Genomic DNA, 16,744 nt, shown 5'->3' with positions numbered 1-16,744 from the left:
TGTTTTGAAAGCAAAGGGAGGCCCTACCCAGTATTATTAGAGTGTTCGTAATAAAGTGCTTAGTGAGTGTATATTGAAGTAATTTAGGTTTAACTTGACTGCCCCCATAGACATCATAAAATTCTAGTTTACTTCAGCAAATTCTGCAAGGCTGCATGGTAGGCTAAATGTTTTTTATTTTTTTTTGCTTTTGACAAAGTAAAAGACTATTTCAATAACAGTACTGCCGTTCTCTTTCACATGAAGTGTCACCAATTGTTAAGACTGGTATTCTGTTAACATTTGGATAGTGATGCAGCAGAATTAAAAAACATTTTCCCCAAAACTGTACAGCAATTTGTGTCTTCACAGATTTATTTTTTATATAAGCAGTATGCTGTGCTATCATCTGTGCCATCTATCTTGTTTCTATTCAAGACAAAATTAGTTAATGATTTTATATTTATTCAGAAAGCTCAAAGTCCCAACAAACCAGTCTACCAGTATTCCTTCACATTTCCCATAGAAGTTCATACTGTTGATTCATAGTAGATATAATATATGAAAATGGCATATCTTTACATAAACCAAAGTAACAACTGTAACTATTGAGATGGGTATGAAAACGGAGAAATGCCTTTAAGATTAGCCTTCATAGGGCTGTCCCCAGAGGCTGTGAAGTCGGCAGTCAGTCCCTGCACTGCGACCAATCGCGAAGCAGCAGATCTCAAGCTCGAGCTGTCATTGGCCCGGGCCCTGCTGGGCGGGCCAAGCAGGGGGAGGGTGAGAAGGAGAGGGTTGGTGGGGGGTTGACTGGAAATGTTTCAGCCTCAGAGTTCAGCAGACACTCTTCGCTGAAAGAGAAATCCCTGTCTAGTCATGGGCCCTGAGCACACGGTGCCGAGCCGGGAATGACAACAATTCACATGCTCATTATCTCGGGATAGCACCTAATCGGGAGGAGCGAGACCGCCACAGCAGATGCTTCCTATGCGGCAGTGCAGAGAGGCTGCAAAGAGCTCGAGGACTCAAGCAACTGAGGTGGGAGGGTTGTTTCCCTGTTCTTTGTAGCACTTGTTTAAAAAGGAGTTTGCTGCATTATGGTGCATACCATGCGGGGAGGAAAGAGGTGGGGGGAGCTGGCGGGGGGTGGCTGCCGGTAGTGTAAACCTAGAAACTGCTCTTTCAGCACGCAACTGCTGCAGATACTCCCGTATCCATTTGCACTCGAGCTACTCTTTCTGCCGTTGTGTGAAAGGAGCGTGAGCGTGAGAGAGAATTTCTCTCCGTTTTCTCTTGCTTTTCCAGAGGAACGTGTCTTATCTACATCTGTTTTCAGCCTAAACCCCAGCATACTTATTTGTGTAAAGGTTCAAGGTTCTGGGAGTCTTCTGTTAAACCAATCCTCCTTTCACAGGGACGGTATTTGCCCCCCCCCCTTCCTAGCACAGGATATGCAGCGTTAATGGCAGGTTCTGTAATTGCCAGAGATTTTCTGCAAATTTAATGAGGGCCCAGACTGTTCGTAATGGTTCTGAAGTACTTAGTAAAGTGTTATGTTACTGCGTATCTGTCCATAGCGCACAATGGAGTAGGACATTAAGAGCGGTGTCTCTTGGAAAGTAATGTCCAAGAAATACCCGATTCGTGTCAAACGGTTAACAAACATGTAGGGAGGAAAAGGGTGGATTTCAAATGGAAAACTGTCTCTGCCCTTCCTGTTTAAAACTGCCCAGCAAGGCCTAATTTTAATGCCTCATTATTAAGGCCTTGCAGATGCCAGTTAACTCCCCAAATCGATTCAGGACCGCATTGGCTTGGGCATGAAAAGGTGGCTCATCAGCCATGTTTGTATAGGCTGGTTTTGTGGTTATTCATATTTCAGTAGTTGGTAATGAAGTTTTCTTCTTATTTTTTTCCTCTGGAAAAAAGCTGAATCATTGTGCCCATATCCTAATACCTTGTCATGACTTTGCAGTTAATGGTTAAATGAGCTGAAGATTCAAGGACTTACTTATGTATAGTTCTCAAACGTTTTTGCCTGAATATGTGAATTTTCACAAGTAGATACATTTATTTTTCCTAACTAAAGCATTATTCGTTGATTTGGCCTTGGAATGGATGGGTTTTGATTCATAAGTCGGATCAGTCCATTTGCTGCAAAGAACAATGGAGACGTTAATAAAAATACTGAGCGAGTGTCAGGGATACAGTATATTCTGCACAGGAAAGTCGCCAGCTCTCAGTCAACAGCCAGATCTTGCCATCCAGCAGTGTGTTGCGAGTGCGACGTCTTAGTTACATTGCACATGGGTCCCACATTCTAAAGACTGTGGGAAATTACAAGCACAACGCAATACTGAGCAGAGGGAGAGCGTTTGGCATTCCTGGTGGGTAGAATTGTTCTCAAGATAAGCAGTGGATGATCGCATTGAGAGATGCAGCATTAGCAACATCAAGATAATTCAGGTCACCGCAGTTCAGTTCCTAGTTAAGGCTATTAGAATGTGGAGCATGGTCTTCTGCTGACTCAGTAAAATGTGGCCATGCAGGGCTGTGGTATGTAACCTGCTTATTCTAGTAACCTCTCTGCAGTTACCTCTGGCTGTCATTCCTCCTTGCACCAGTAGAAAACAAACAAAAAAACCCTTTGTATTGTCTAAATAAAAAAATTGAAGTTTGCTGGCCTGAAATGTACAAGTTAATCTGAAACCACATGTTTTTGAAGTTTCAAATGGAACTTTTCCAAAATGGCTTTTTACATTGCAGTCTCATGAGAGAGAACGCTTTTTTTTTTAACATGGTTTCCGTTGTATACACAACATGAAGACCTTTAGAAGTAATGTAATACAGCTTCTGATGAGGTCATATTTCCATTATGTTTTCTCGTTGGACTGTGCAGAATGTTTCTGAGCTATTCTGCGTACATAAACCTGTCAAGTATTTAATGGATTCTTGGTATGGCATAAAGGGCTTAGACACAGTGGAAAAGGTTACATTATTTGCATTTTACAAATGGAACTTGCCCATAACCTTATTGGTTGTGCTGCCTTTTTCAGTGCCGTCTGGTCTGAGGGTGAGTCATATGCTCATAATTTACTGTTCACAAGAAAATCGGCTGAAATATCAGTTGGGGAATGAAAAAAATGATGTAGAATTGATGGTTTTTCCAGTTGTGGAAAATGTTATTTCCTTTAGTTCATATAAATGTGATAGGGACAAATTGAATATGCAGTGCTTCCTCCTTGGTAGTGTATTAGAATGTCCTGCGCATTTCAATGTCAATGCAAGTCATCTGAGCCTGTTATCATATCACTGTAAAAGCATATTCCTGTCGGATTAGGATACTTTCATAAAAGGGAAGATGAAAAACCGTTCTGATGAGGTGAGCTCGATATTCGGAGGTGAAACCACTTTCGCGATTTGGAACCCCCTCTGTTCTCTGTGAAATAAGATGACGGCACAAAATCTATACTCAGCTGTCATGAGCAGCTCCGATGCACACAGCCCAGCAGCAAGCTCTCCCCGGCACCCCATTGGTCAGAGGGTCTCCCAGGCTTTACTGGAGGTCTCCGTGGAAACGGGCACCCACTGTCGTCACGTCGGCTTTGCGCTTCCCTTTCGGAAACCCCCCCACACGGGAGGGATTTGCACGCGCACGCTCCTTTCAAATATATTCGCTTGTTGTCATCTCCGATATTGCCTACCCCCACCCCCCACCCCCCTCCACTAGCATTTGTCTCATCTGCCTGAAAGGCTTGCCCAGTGACAAATATAGTGCAGTCGATACAGCGGACGAAATTAAAATTTTATAAACCCGAGGATGGAGCCGACTCAAGGTTAGCGGCATTAATCAGTCAAATATGTCACCCTGATTAGCGCAGGCCTGCGGCGGGGCGCTCGCCGGCTCCGCTGTCCGTTTATCGGCAGCCAGGCGGGCGCTGGCGTCCTCCGCGCCGCCGCGCTTCATGGAGCAGAGCCACCCGACAGCGGCTTCCTGTCCCCGCCGGCCGCCATCGGGGGAGAGGGGAGAAGAGGAACTGATCTCCGCAGGTCACAACAAGGGTGTCGCTGCCGCCGTCCTACCTATGTACCATCTGTTATCTCTTATCGCGTTTATCCTTCAGGGGTGTTTGGACTTCGCCTGATCGTTTCCTACTTGCATTACTGCGCCAACCGTCCGGTCCTGGAATACAGTAGCGCTGCTGTACTGCATCTTTCTTTCCTCTTATCCTTTTTTTTTTACTTTTCTGACGTTTTGTCGGTAGTGTTCCCATTTTCTGTAAGATCCTGGAATCAATTTGCAGTCAGTTGGAAAGCTACTATATTGGGGGGATTGTTATTGTTATTAACGTTGCACTTTGTAACCTAACTGAAATGGATTAGGTTATCTAGGTATACATTTTCAACTCGTCATGAAATGTTAGTACAGCTAGACTTAACCGATGTGGAGTGCACATGCTAAATTGTAATTGAAGCATTTGCAGAAGCATTTATTAAAATTTGCAGGCATCCTATCACAATTCACGTAAACAATTGAGATATTCCATTGATTATTTTGTAAGTTTTATGTAGCTCATACCCCTAAATAAATAAGTGTTACTGCACCCTTTGTATTGCACTACATTGAAAACACTTACCAGTTGAATTAACCAGAGCAAAATAAATAAATCCATTAACCTTCTCTGTTTCTCAGAAGAATTAGCCGTTTACTTTTTCATAGATTCTAAAAATAACATCATATTAATTGGGGAAAGGTCTCATTTGACATGGGACACCTGATTCTGGTTCCGATTCTCCCACAGTTGTTTCACCTTGGGGAAGACAGGAAATTAAATCCGGCCTAAGAGAGTATGCACTCAGAAGCAAGAAAGGAGAATAATACTTTGTAATTGAGATATTAATGTGGATCAGGGGCCTTCCTCTACCAGGAGACGAACGGCCGCAGGGTTTCACGCACTCCCCTCCTGTGGCGGCGGATCGCTCCCTCGTCTGAAATTGCTCCACCCTCCACGTTGGAGAGCACCATCCCTCCCCCTGTCCGGGACGACAGTCCGGCTTGTGGAAAAGCGGTGTTTAGGGAGAGCCAGGGCCAGGGATCGCGCCAGTCGCAGGGGCACAGCGGTACTCTGCCTCGATGGCGGCGTTTCAAAACGGCGCTCCACTCCCCGGGTCCGTTCAGGAGCGGGCTCAGAGTGCGGAGCGGTGAACAGCGGGGCAGCCGCTCTGCATCCTCCTTTCTGTCCTCTGCTGCACGACGGCTCCACGAGGCCAGGGGCCCGTCGGGCACTCATTAAACCCTCTTTCCTATGCTAATTGGTCTGTTAAGTGTAGATGTTAATCCCCGCCGTTGTGCCAAAGGAGGAACGTGCTTCTGGTGCGACCATGTTGCATCCGACTGGCAAAGAAGGAGCTTTGGCATTTCTTATCGGAGCATCGTTTCTCGATCACAGTCCATAAAATGCACAAATGGTTATATTCCTTGATTAAAGCGAGGTTTGATAGTCATTTTTTTGTTCCATGGCTTTTGTTTAATTTCCTGTTAAGTCGACAAGAACTGTTAGCAAAAATGGCTCTGAGCTGCAGAGTCATTTCCACACAGACGGCAGGTTCATATTTGTATTCTTGAGCAAGCCGAAGGCCTTGCACAGGCAATATGCATATTCTGTTTTGGGGGCTATGCAGCATATACGAATTCACTAACTTATTTGCTAATTCATTAAGATAGCATTCAAATTCCCCCCCTAGTTAAAATGATAATTTCATTGTTTATCAACAGATATAGGGCGGCACGGATGGTGCATTGGGTAGCACTGCCACCTCACAGCAAGGAGGTACTGGGTTTGAATCCCCTTCGGCCGGGGCCTCTCTGTGCGGAGTTTGCATGTTCTCCCCGTGTTTGCGTGGGTTTCCTCTGGGTACTCCGGTTTCCTCCCACAGTCCAATGACATGCAGGTTAGGCTGATTGGAGAGTCTAAATTGCCAGTGGGTGTGAGTGAATGGTGTGTGTGCCCTGCGATCGACTGGCGACCTGTCCAGGGTGTATGCCTCCCTTTCACCCAATGTATGCTGGGATAGGCTCCAGCCCCCCTGCAACCCTGTTCAGGATATGCGGGTTAGGATAATGAATGAATGAATGAATCAACAGATATTTGATAATCAATAATCCATTTCAGCTGGTGTGCTCCCCTTCAAAGAATTGTCTGCAATATAATTTAATTTGTGGGCAGGAGAGCACAAACCTATCATGGCTGCAGATATCACTGGTCAATGTTTTTATTTTTTATTTTTTTATTGTATCTGTTTTTTGTTTTTTTTGATGGGGTCAGGTAAGGGTTGCACAGCATTAGGTTATGTTTTTATTTACTCAATATTCTGAATATACCATTTTACAACCAGCGTTGTATCAACTGATGATCAGACATACAAAATGCAAGTTAAGTTCACAGCTTTGTGAAATACACTTGCTGAATACTTGCAAAATCCTGCCGTTTTTCCATTTTCCTCTTCAATTCACTGAACATTAAACCTGCTACCCTCCATCTGCTGTCAAGCGCAATTAAAGCTCCCTTTTTACTGTGGGGGTGGTGGAGGTATGAAATCATCATCTGAAGTGTCATTTTAACCAAACAAATGAGATTGGTTCATTATGAAATGGCCATGATAGAGTTTCCGTTTTTAGCTCTACTTCTGCTGTTGCTATGCATATGTCTAATTTATAAAACGGGGCCTTGGAAACGAGAAGCAAGTGACAGTGCATCGACGGCAAACTTGTGTCCGGTAGAGGCACTCAAGTGGCACCACAGTGTTGCATGTGAAGGGGCGCATGAAAACATTCGGTGTAATTGCTCATCACATTTGTGAAATTGCAGACATTGGAGATCTGGCTGACAGTAAATGTAACTCTCATCTCCAAGTCTGGACATGCCTCTGTTGCCACACCTCCACATAAAGAATGTAATGATATTTTTCTTGTAAGTTTGGGATTTGCTCTGAGTGCAGTCGACGGCGGCCTTGCTCCACGGCACTGCGCAGTCTTTCACAGAGGAACACGCTGTTCGAACCGGAGGGGAAGGCTTCAGTAGCAGCTGCTCCTTCTACCCCAGCCTGGTGTTCAGGCCCTGCCCCCAACTGCTACTCCTTCCTCTCCCTCTGCCTTTTCCTGCTCCCAGTTCACACATGGAAATATTTCCAGATGTTCCCAGAAAGGATTCCGAATTGGCGGGAGATTTTCACGAGCAGTCAGAAAGGCAAGCCAAAGGCTGCTTTTTCTCTGTGCGGGCTATTATCAAATACTCTCTCTTTTTTTTTTCCCTCTCTTCTCTCTTTCTCTCTCTCCCTCTCTCTTTCTCTTATTATGCAGTTTACGGTGGTGTGCAAAAATGTGGGCACCCTTGGTGAAAAAGCCTTTTACAATTAATATCTAAGTGAACAGAAGCGAACCTTTAAAAAAACAAAAAACAAAAAAAAAGTAAAAGGGCCCTGTGCAAAAGTTGTCCTCTGAACAGCTACATCTGTGTTTGCTACTCTTTTTACATCTCTTTTCAGTGATGTGTGGGTTTTTCTGAGCATTTCTCAGCAGGGCCATTATATCTGAAATTCTTTTTGGTCTTTCAGACCTTGCCTTGACTTCAACTGTTCCATGTATCTTCAATTTTCTAATAATGTTTCTGGCAGTGAAAATGGGTAGTTTAAAATGTTTTTTGTAGCCTTCTCCTTTTGGGTGGAAATTAACGATCTTCATTCTGACATCCTTGGACAACTGTTTAGTGGAACCCATGGGTGTTAACTCCAGGCAGACACTGCAGTTGGATACTTTAGAAGAACAGAGTATTTAAGTAAATGAATAACACTTAATATTTGGTAGTATATCCCTTGTTTGCAATAGCTGCATCAAGCCTGCGACCCATTGACATCAGCAAACTTGCATTTTTCTTTTCTGATGTTTTTACTGTAGGCTCTTTCAGTTGTTTGTTTCGGGTGGTTTTTTCCTTCAATCAGAACTTTTGTGGCTCATCTCTGTACTCTTTGCAAATTGTAATCTCACCAATTGTAATCTTACTACTGATGAGTGGTTTGCATCTTGTGGTATAGCCTGTATATTGCTCCCAAGTCTTCTTTGAACGGTTGATTTGGGGTTTTTCTTCACAGCTCTCACAATATTTCTGTCATCATCTGCTATTTTCTGCTATGGTTGACCTGTTGGATGTCTGTTGCTCAGTACGGCAGAGGTTTCTTTCTTTTTCAGGACATTCAAAGTTGTTGTACAAGCTATCCCCAATGCTTGTGCAATGGCTCTGATCGATTTCCCCTCTTTGCTAAGCTTCAAAATGGCTTGCTTTTGTCCCAAAGACAAGCTCTCGGTTTTTATGTTGATTTATCTTTTCTAACACATGCAGTCTTCGCAGACAAAACCCAAGACTAAAACCAAGAGAACTATTCAAGACTATTTATTGTTTAACCAATCAATCTATCAGGACACATCTGGGTAACAAGAAACACCTGTCATTCACATGTTCTAATACTTTTGCTCACCTACAAATGGGGTGTTCTGATACAAAAGGTGATATGTTTTAAGTTGTTTAATAAATCTAGATAAAAATACCAGGGATTGAAAGCTGAAATTCGAATCTGTCATCTCATGAGTGAGATGACAGACCTCAAACAGTTTGACCTCAAACTCTAATCATCTTTTTAGAAAGTAACAAAGAATAATCCAAAAGGGTTCCCAGACAATTGCACAGGGCCATTTTCCTTTTGTATAATTTTTAAACCATAAAAAATGAAAATAAAAAGCAATAATTTAATCTGTTATCATTGTAACAAGGGTGCCCAGACTTTTGCACCCCGCTGTATATCAATATGCTGTCGCTGCCTGTCTCTGTCCTCCTCTCCCCACCCCCCACCCCCCATTCATAGTCTTGGCCCTTCTGTAAATGTCATGTCTGATCTGAACTGAGCCGTGTCAGGTTTGGACTGTTTCAGACCAGCTAGCATCATCATCACGCCCGGCGCTCGCCTAAAGTCTCGGCCAGTTTCAGGCTGTTGGACTGCAGCCCAGAAAATCGCTGCAATAAGCGTTTTGGTCAGATATTCCTCTGGTCACTCCGTAGGCTGACCCTGCTCTCTACATTGTGCTGTCTCATTATATGGGGCAGTGCCATCCTCTGCCGTCTATTCTGCACACTGGAGTGTTTGAGTACAATGCAACAAAATGACCAACAGCAGCTTTAACCCCTTAGCTGCACTTGCAACCAACATTCATTGGCAGGCAGCTGTAGTATAAGCAACAATGCTTTGACATTCTTAATTTTTTTTTTTCTTTTTTTTTTTTTTCTTTGAGAGGTTGTGAAGATGTGCTCTCTAGATGTGTTAAACCTTGAAGGGTTAATCTCCATAGAAGTATATGACTACTCTTTTGGTTGTTACTGTTATATCAGTCAGATATGTTTTCATTATTAACACTTGAGATACAAAAGTATATTTTAAAAAAGTATATTTGGCATAAAAAAGCAAAAAATCGTAACTGTTCTTAATATTAATGAAGTCTGAAAATTATTTTCCACATCGCCACAAAAGCATATTTACAGCTTGCTTCATCACTGACGTTACATGCAGGGAAGGATTTTGATACTCGGCGTTCTATTCTTTTAGACAGAATGAAAAAATAAATGTATGCAAATAACTATGTGACATGCTGTTAATGTTCAACTGAATGTAAATTCTCGCTGGATGGGAAAATACTTAGTGCATGTAAGTCTGTTAATAGCATATACATCATTGAATGGGTGCAGAGTTTATCAAGTTTGCTTCCCAAAGCTATAAATACTGGTAACGTGGAGCCTTTCTAGTCCCACAACATCTGTGCTCACTGAACAGCACTGATCTCAGCCTGAACATGCCAAGCCCATTTTATTCCACAGGCAGGCTGACATGTAGACTTTCCTAAAAGCAATGGTTACTTCATGTTTTAATTTTCAGTTTCATCACTGAAATGAGGAAGGACTGTGTGTTTGGTTATTTTTTCATGAAGGACAACTGTGGTGGATTGAAATACATTTGTATCAGTTCTGAAGGTCAGGACAGCTGCATCAAAAAGCAGCTTTGTCTCTGACAAATTCTGGCTTCAGTCATTGAATTCATTTGTGAGGCTATGCTTCAAAGCGTTGATCATTAACATGTCATAGCGGAAAGTTCCTGTGCCAGCCTGAAGTAGTACTGGAAGATTGTGGGTATTTTTAAACGATGATTTTAAAATCTTGGAAAAAAATTGTCTTGTTTAAACACTAATAAATAAGCATAAATATTTTTCTAATTTTTCAATGTGCTTATCGAAATGTACCCATACTATAAATCATACTATAAAGTCAGCTTCAGTTATTAACCTGTGATATGTTCATAATAGAATATAAAATATGTGAAATGTGTTCATGAATTATATATATTTTCTAATTTCTCTCGTGTGTACTTTAAGACTCTAGGCTGGTGTAGTATTGTTTGTAAAATGCTCTTAATACCCTTCCCCCTGTTCTTTTGGCAGATCTTTGACAGAAAGTGCCTTGACCGACAACATCCCTACTTGAAGCTGCTCACTGGTCCACACATGTATGTCTCTCTAAATCTGGCCTCACCAGAGCTGTGACAGAAAATACAATACCTCAATACCGCAACACTTGGCCCTCCATTGCATTCCCGCTCAACTCCCAAAACTCCCCGACTTCAAGTGGAAAGATTTAGAGCAGGAGGAGGAGCCGCTGACGAAGCACAAAGAGCAGACCGGTTCTGAGACTTGATAAATACCAGCAACGGTCTGCATGTCCTACTAGTCTTAATATTCCACTAAGGAGTGCCATTGCCTTGAGAGTGCCGGAGACACTCTGATGGTCTGTCTGTCCAGCATACGGCCTGGCATGTCCCTTTCCCCTGCTCGAGGTCTGCACCAGGGACAGAGTGATTGATGAGTGACCAGCCGCTGACAGATAACTTGGTCTGTTCCCCATGCTGCTGCCGTGTTGGCGTATCAACCCGCCATCTTGTCAGTTTCAGACCTTCTCAAACCGATAACCTGAGCCAAAAGTCTTGAACAATTTTTTTTTGTCCCATTAGCTTCTCGCAGAGGCTTTCCAAGAATATTTTTTTGTAAACGAAGACCGAACCGCAGTCAATATCTTCTCCAAAAAAACCCCAAGGCTTCTCTTCCCCCTGTTTTTGATATGGCTTTAAACATTGCTTCAATACGGGACACAAAATGGCTGACGCTGGAAGTGTGCCGGCAGTTTCAGAGAGGAACGTGTTCACGTAGTGATGAGGAATGCAAATTTGCACACCCGCCGAAGAGCTGCCAGGTGGAAAATGGAAGAGTTATTGCCTGCTTCGACTCACTAAAGGTAAGGAATGCCATGCACAGTTTTTTCTTTGAAGCTCATCCATTAGTAACATAAAAAAAAACTCATCATGCTGCATTAAAACAAAGGAAGAAATAAAGGCAGATGACGAGTGGGAGTATTACTGCTTTTCTGAAAGTTGCATTAGTTATGAGCATTCTTTCAGAAATTAGTCATTTATCATTTACTTTTAATTAACCTATATAAAGAGTATTAGAATGTGGTTTCATTAACCAGGATGACCAACCATTCAGGAGACATGGGCCCTCAGTTGTCCCATATTGGAGCCCCACCCCCACCCTACGTAAAGGCACAGATGCCTTACATAGTCTGCCTCAGCGTTAGGCCTACTCCGTGTCCTGCGGGCGGCAGTGTCTTTTTTGCTCCTACCTTGTGCTGCAGCACCTGATTTCACAAATTATTGTACCTGCTTGGTTCAGATAATAAGCTAATTAGTGAAATGAGGTGGTGTACCGCACGGTTGAAGAAAATGCCTGCAGACACTGTGGCCCACAGGACGTGGAGTTGAGTATCGCTGGTCTACCTTCATGTTGCCTATGATTTTCTTTTTCACGTCAAATATTACTTCAGATTACCAAGTTTTTTTTAAAATCATCAGATCACTGAAAAACATAAGAAGATATGTGTCTTTAGCTAGGATGGAGGGGGGGTCCAACATCCAATATGGGTCAACTAAGAGGGCTCCAGAATGGTTAGCCTTTCTGATTATCAAATCATCACTCTCATACTGGTTACCATGTATAAATAATGTGTTAAAATCTAAAAGGGTGAGGTCAGATTCATTTCTGATGGAATGCTCTGTTATTTTCATGTATCCTAGAAAATAAATATAAATGGCACACCAAAACTTAAATGTACTACATTCGCTAGATTTTATGATTGTTTTCTGTCATTATTTTTTCATTGCTTTGCATATAACAATATTAGTACTAAAATGTGTCTGCCACTATTATGTACCAAGAACACCAGCAATGAAAACACCATTAAAGGCTCAACTGCTAATAATGTCTGTCAAATGTATTTTAATGGACTTGTCAATAGCAATTCTTGTCCAGAAACGGTTAACTTGCAATGTTCTAGTGTTTCTCACAGGTTGGGAATGCATTTTTAATTCATTGTTATCGCCGATGAGTGTCCCTAACCAACCTAATTTTGCTAAAGTGGTTTGGTCGATCGGATTTAAAACCTTTCGTAATGCGTCTTGGGTGCATTAACACTTGCATTTTTATGTGGATATTATTTGGATATTCAAGACACATGAAACGACCGAGTGTATGGGGTCCTGCCCGCGCACTAACTGGGTTTTGGCTGCGTGGTCATGTTGGGCTGCATCACTACCAGGGCAGCACGGTTTCTGTCATAGTATTCCGAAGTCAGAGAATAATTGCACAGTAAGCAGAAGCAGCTTTTAGAAAAGTTGTTGGAATTTGTGATTGCTGGACCGGGCAGGGGGTGGGGTTGGAATAGCTACATTAATTATCTAGTTAGCTAGTGTCCTTGAACAATAGTAGTGAGAAATGTGAAAAACCTGGTTGCTCGTTACATTTCCAAACAAGTGTCTAGACATTTGAAAACAAGCCCAAAACAGTAACCCACAACTTAATGGGAAACGACTTGACAAGTGTGCGTATAAGCAACTTGACAAGTGTGCAGAGTATGTGCGATTCTGTGCTACCCTTCACCTGCATCGTGAACAGGGATGGGAGAGGTAGAAGGAGGGGATATTGCCCGCTAGTTAACCAATCCAAGATGGCCTTGTTTCTCAGATGGATTAAAAAAAAAAAAATAGAAAATTCGCAAAAATATTATCTCTGCGTTTACTTGGGCAGCTAATGACTTACCTGGGCCAGCCGCCCAAGTAACACCTATATGTGGGAAACACTGATGTCCTGCTTTTCAGACCTGCCAGCTTCATAACATGTGGAAACTATTTTTAGTATCTGGTGCCTGACTGAGAATTAAATCTTCCAACATACCACAAACTACTTGTCTTGTTCTTTAATATTTTATATATACCCTACCATTAATAAGTTTGGGGTCACCTTGTCTTTTTCCGTTTTTTCTAATTTCATATTTAATTTTCTTTATTTGCAATCAAACAATTCGTACATGGTCAAATTACCAACTCAGAACTTTTATTAAAGGGTATTTCTCTACATTTTGGTTTCACCACATAGTAATTACACTACTTTTTATATGTAGTCCCCCATTTCAATGTTTGAGACAAATGAACAATGTCAAATAAGTCACGTTTTGTATTTGGTTGCATATCCTTTGCATGTCATGACTTCCTGATGCCTGTGACCAGTCAACATAATCAGAGTCTAGAAATCTTGTTTTCAGGTTGTGCTACAAGCGATACTACAAAAGTCTTTGCATTTGAATGGATCTCAATGGGAATTTGGGGTGGGACTAGTTGTAACAGTAACAGTAACAGTATGGAACACATTTGTTGGCTAAATGGCTAAATGGCTTTCAGTCATGAAGGGTCCAAGGTATCTAATAAGCCTGAAACCACAGTGCTGCTGCCAGATATGCAGTAGATACGAAAATAATAGGATCTCCTGAATATTTTTTCAACAGGGAAATGTGTGGAACACAAAGTAGCTTTTGGATGTGTTAATCATCTGTGTGGCAGACAGCATTAATATTAGTATGTATGTTTGCTGGCCAAGTCAGGTTTATTTTTAAAGGCTAATAACGGCCTATCCTTTTAGTGTATAGGTCTGTTTCACTATTTTGATGCTGAAAGTGAATAAACATAAATCCAAGCCTGTTAATAATTACACCTTAAAGTTATGCTTGTCACAAGCCCGTCATTATGTTCGGTTTTCACTTTCGCATCTTCGGTTTTGTTTAGCTTTGTATACACAGCATTTTTTTTGTTTGGCAGGAGTAGCTAGTTTCGTTAGGCCAATATGAGCTATCCCTTTAAAGTAGTATTTCACCTACCAATCATACCCTGCTCCCCCTGCACACTGCATAGCATCTCAAATTACAGTTACTCCACCTTAAATATCCCAGGCTTGTTCTCCAGGTATGAGCCTACACTTTCATTCGCTAATTAAGCGCCTGGAAATGCTTCTCCACCGACAGTGACAAATTGTTATATGAAAGTAGATCAGGTCTCGTCTCACAGGAACAATGATTCAGATGCAGCTTCCCTCACAGGCTTGCCTGCGCAGTGCAAGGTGCTGAAAATGTTCAGCAGCAAAGCCTGCAGCTTATCGAGCTCTGGACTTTATTACATGCATTAGTTTAGGTCATGGCTTGGTTCAGTGACAGACAAAGTCATGTGCAAATGCCAAATTCGAGGCGTTTACCTGATGTCTTCATGCAAACACAAAAATTTCGACTGTCATTGTACTGAGGTATACTGAAGGGTTTTCTTCTGCTTCTGAATGAGTTTTCCATGTATAATGCCCATGCCATGCCCGCAAGACAACTTTTTTTTGACTGACAAAACAATTTTAGCTGTCATACAGATGTCATAAGCTATTATTTTAAAACTTGTTGGAAAGAGGGCAGAAAACACAAATGGATGGTAATTGTGTGGACTATATTGGAGATTGACTACAGCTGCTGTGTTCTATCAAATTCAGTGATTTATTTGATGGGTCATCATCTATCTCTATACATGTACGTGTCTAATTTTTGATTGTCATCCCTTTAGTTAAACCTCGACACTCATTGTCTGCTTTGAAACATCATTTTGATTTAAGTGAGCATGTTCCTTTGATGTTAAAGTGTGGTGATGTTGCTTATTCTCTAATGACCCCCATTCTACTTTCTGACTATGCTGATCATAGTACTTCAGAAGTATGCAAATTGGGGGGGGGGGGAAAGTATAATTTTATGAGCCTTGAAAATAAATTGTTCTGAATTTGAATAAATTACTGACTTAATTGGGTGTAGCATATTTCCAGCAGCAAAGAGTTTAATGCAGAATAATACTGCTAATGCAGAATCATTTAACTAATTTATCATAGTTTAAAATACAAAACATGTTTGGAAACATGAAATGGAATCCAAATTAAATCCAAAATAAATGTCCTTGGTCTATAATTGTCACAGGCTAAACTGTATGACAGTCCGTAATCATTATTATACCATAGGCAGCATTATGGTATTACGTTCATATCATAGGCTGTATGAGTCAAGTAGAATTTAAAATTGGAACAGAGTGGAGTCATAGGCCATTCACATTTTAAGTGCTTTAGTGGCAGAGCACCAAATGCTGCTTATTTTTAGAAGAGACTTCAGCAGAAATGGAAATGGAGTCCTGCTGGGATGGGGTGGTTCTGGACTGCATGCAGAGGGCATTTATGACCACACACATGTTACAAAAGTTGAGCATATTTTGTTGATAGTTGAAAACTGCAAGTTTTTTTAAATTATTCTTAAACTTTATATCGCCTTGCATGAAATAAATAGGAAAATGTCATTCCAGCAAAATGACCAGCTAGCATGTACAGTAAATATGCTGATGATTTCAAGAGGAGCAAACTTCCCAGTCAGGAAGGGAAGCATTGGCATTTTTGATAATCCCAAAGAACCCAATTGGCAACTCAAATTTTCTATACTTTTTTTTTTTTTTCCCCTCTACTGCTGATGCTGCAACACTGTCAACAATGGGAATAGCCCATAAGAGCTCCTGTACATGGAGTGCGCTGGGGGCTTTCTCTGGGATTACCATGGTGCAGCTCCGCCTCACCTCAACAGCCCTGTCTGTGGCTGCTTTAATCCTCCCAGGAGCTGAACACTCTGCAGCACATCCCAGCCCCGCTTCCCTGGATTATTTCTGTAGTGAATCCTCTCCCGGTCTGAGGAGCCCATTTTAAACCGCTCCGAGTGGCAGGCAGAGCGGAAGCCTGCCTCAGCGGCCCGTAACACCCAACGGATAGGTGTCCAACGGCGGGAAAGCCTCTCGTTTCAGAGTATGCCGTTGGACGAAGGGATGAATTACAACCCTATATATCCGGAGCGTTTCTTAGGGCGCCTCTTAATGTTTCTCACCGGTGCGAGGCATGGATGTGGCTGGGGATAATATTGCGGGGCTCCGGTTGTGGCCTGCGAGAACGGAGAAGCGGGACATTGTGGGCCTGAGCGGCTGCCCGGCCATTAACCCTGGAAAGCGACACGCTGCTGCACGAGCTCATCCAGAACAGTGGCCGCATTGAAGAGCTGCTTCCTCCTGGGCTGGAGTCCCAGGGCCCCGAAGGACCGCAGTCACCAGACTTCAGGCGCTGGGAGAGGGCCTGGGGGAGACCTGCCTCGGAGCCATGACCTGCACTCACATTTATAACACCGAAGAAGGCAGCCTCTCACTCAAGTTACAACATTAGAGTGGCTCACCTGTA

The 16,744-nt window shown here is 42.3% G+C and overlaps 1 protein-coding gene across 8 annotated transcripts in view; it reads left to right on the top strand.

Annotated features, from left to right (window-relative positions):
* Window positions 1–827: 827 nt before the first annotated feature.
* The window catches only part of mbnl2 (muscleblind-like splicing regulator 2), a 66,411-nt gene continuing 50,494 nt past the window's right edge, over window positions 828–16,744 (top strand). For all 8 annotated transcript variants that reach the window (XM_061235455.1, XM_061235454.1, XM_061235452.1 and 5 more), the window contains exons 1-2: window positions 828–1,020; window positions 10,520–11,366. In XM_061235455.1, the coding sequence (XP_061091439.1) occupies window positions 11,193–11,366 (174 nt within the window). In that variant the 5' untranslated portion in view covers window positions 828–1,020; window positions 10,520–11,192. The remainder of the gene's footprint in view (window positions 1,021–10,519; window positions 11,367–16,744) is intronic.

The sequence above is a fragment of the Conger conger genome, chromosome 3 (assembly GCF_963514075.1).
Source record: "Conger conger chromosome 3, fConCon1.1, whole genome shotgun sequence".
NCBI classification, from domain to species: domain Eukaryota; kingdom Metazoa; phylum Chordata; class Actinopteri; order Anguilliformes; family Congridae; genus Conger; species Conger conger.
The sequence above is the reverse complement of the archived record's forward strand: the minus strand, read 5'-3'. Positions and strand labels throughout refer to the sequence as shown.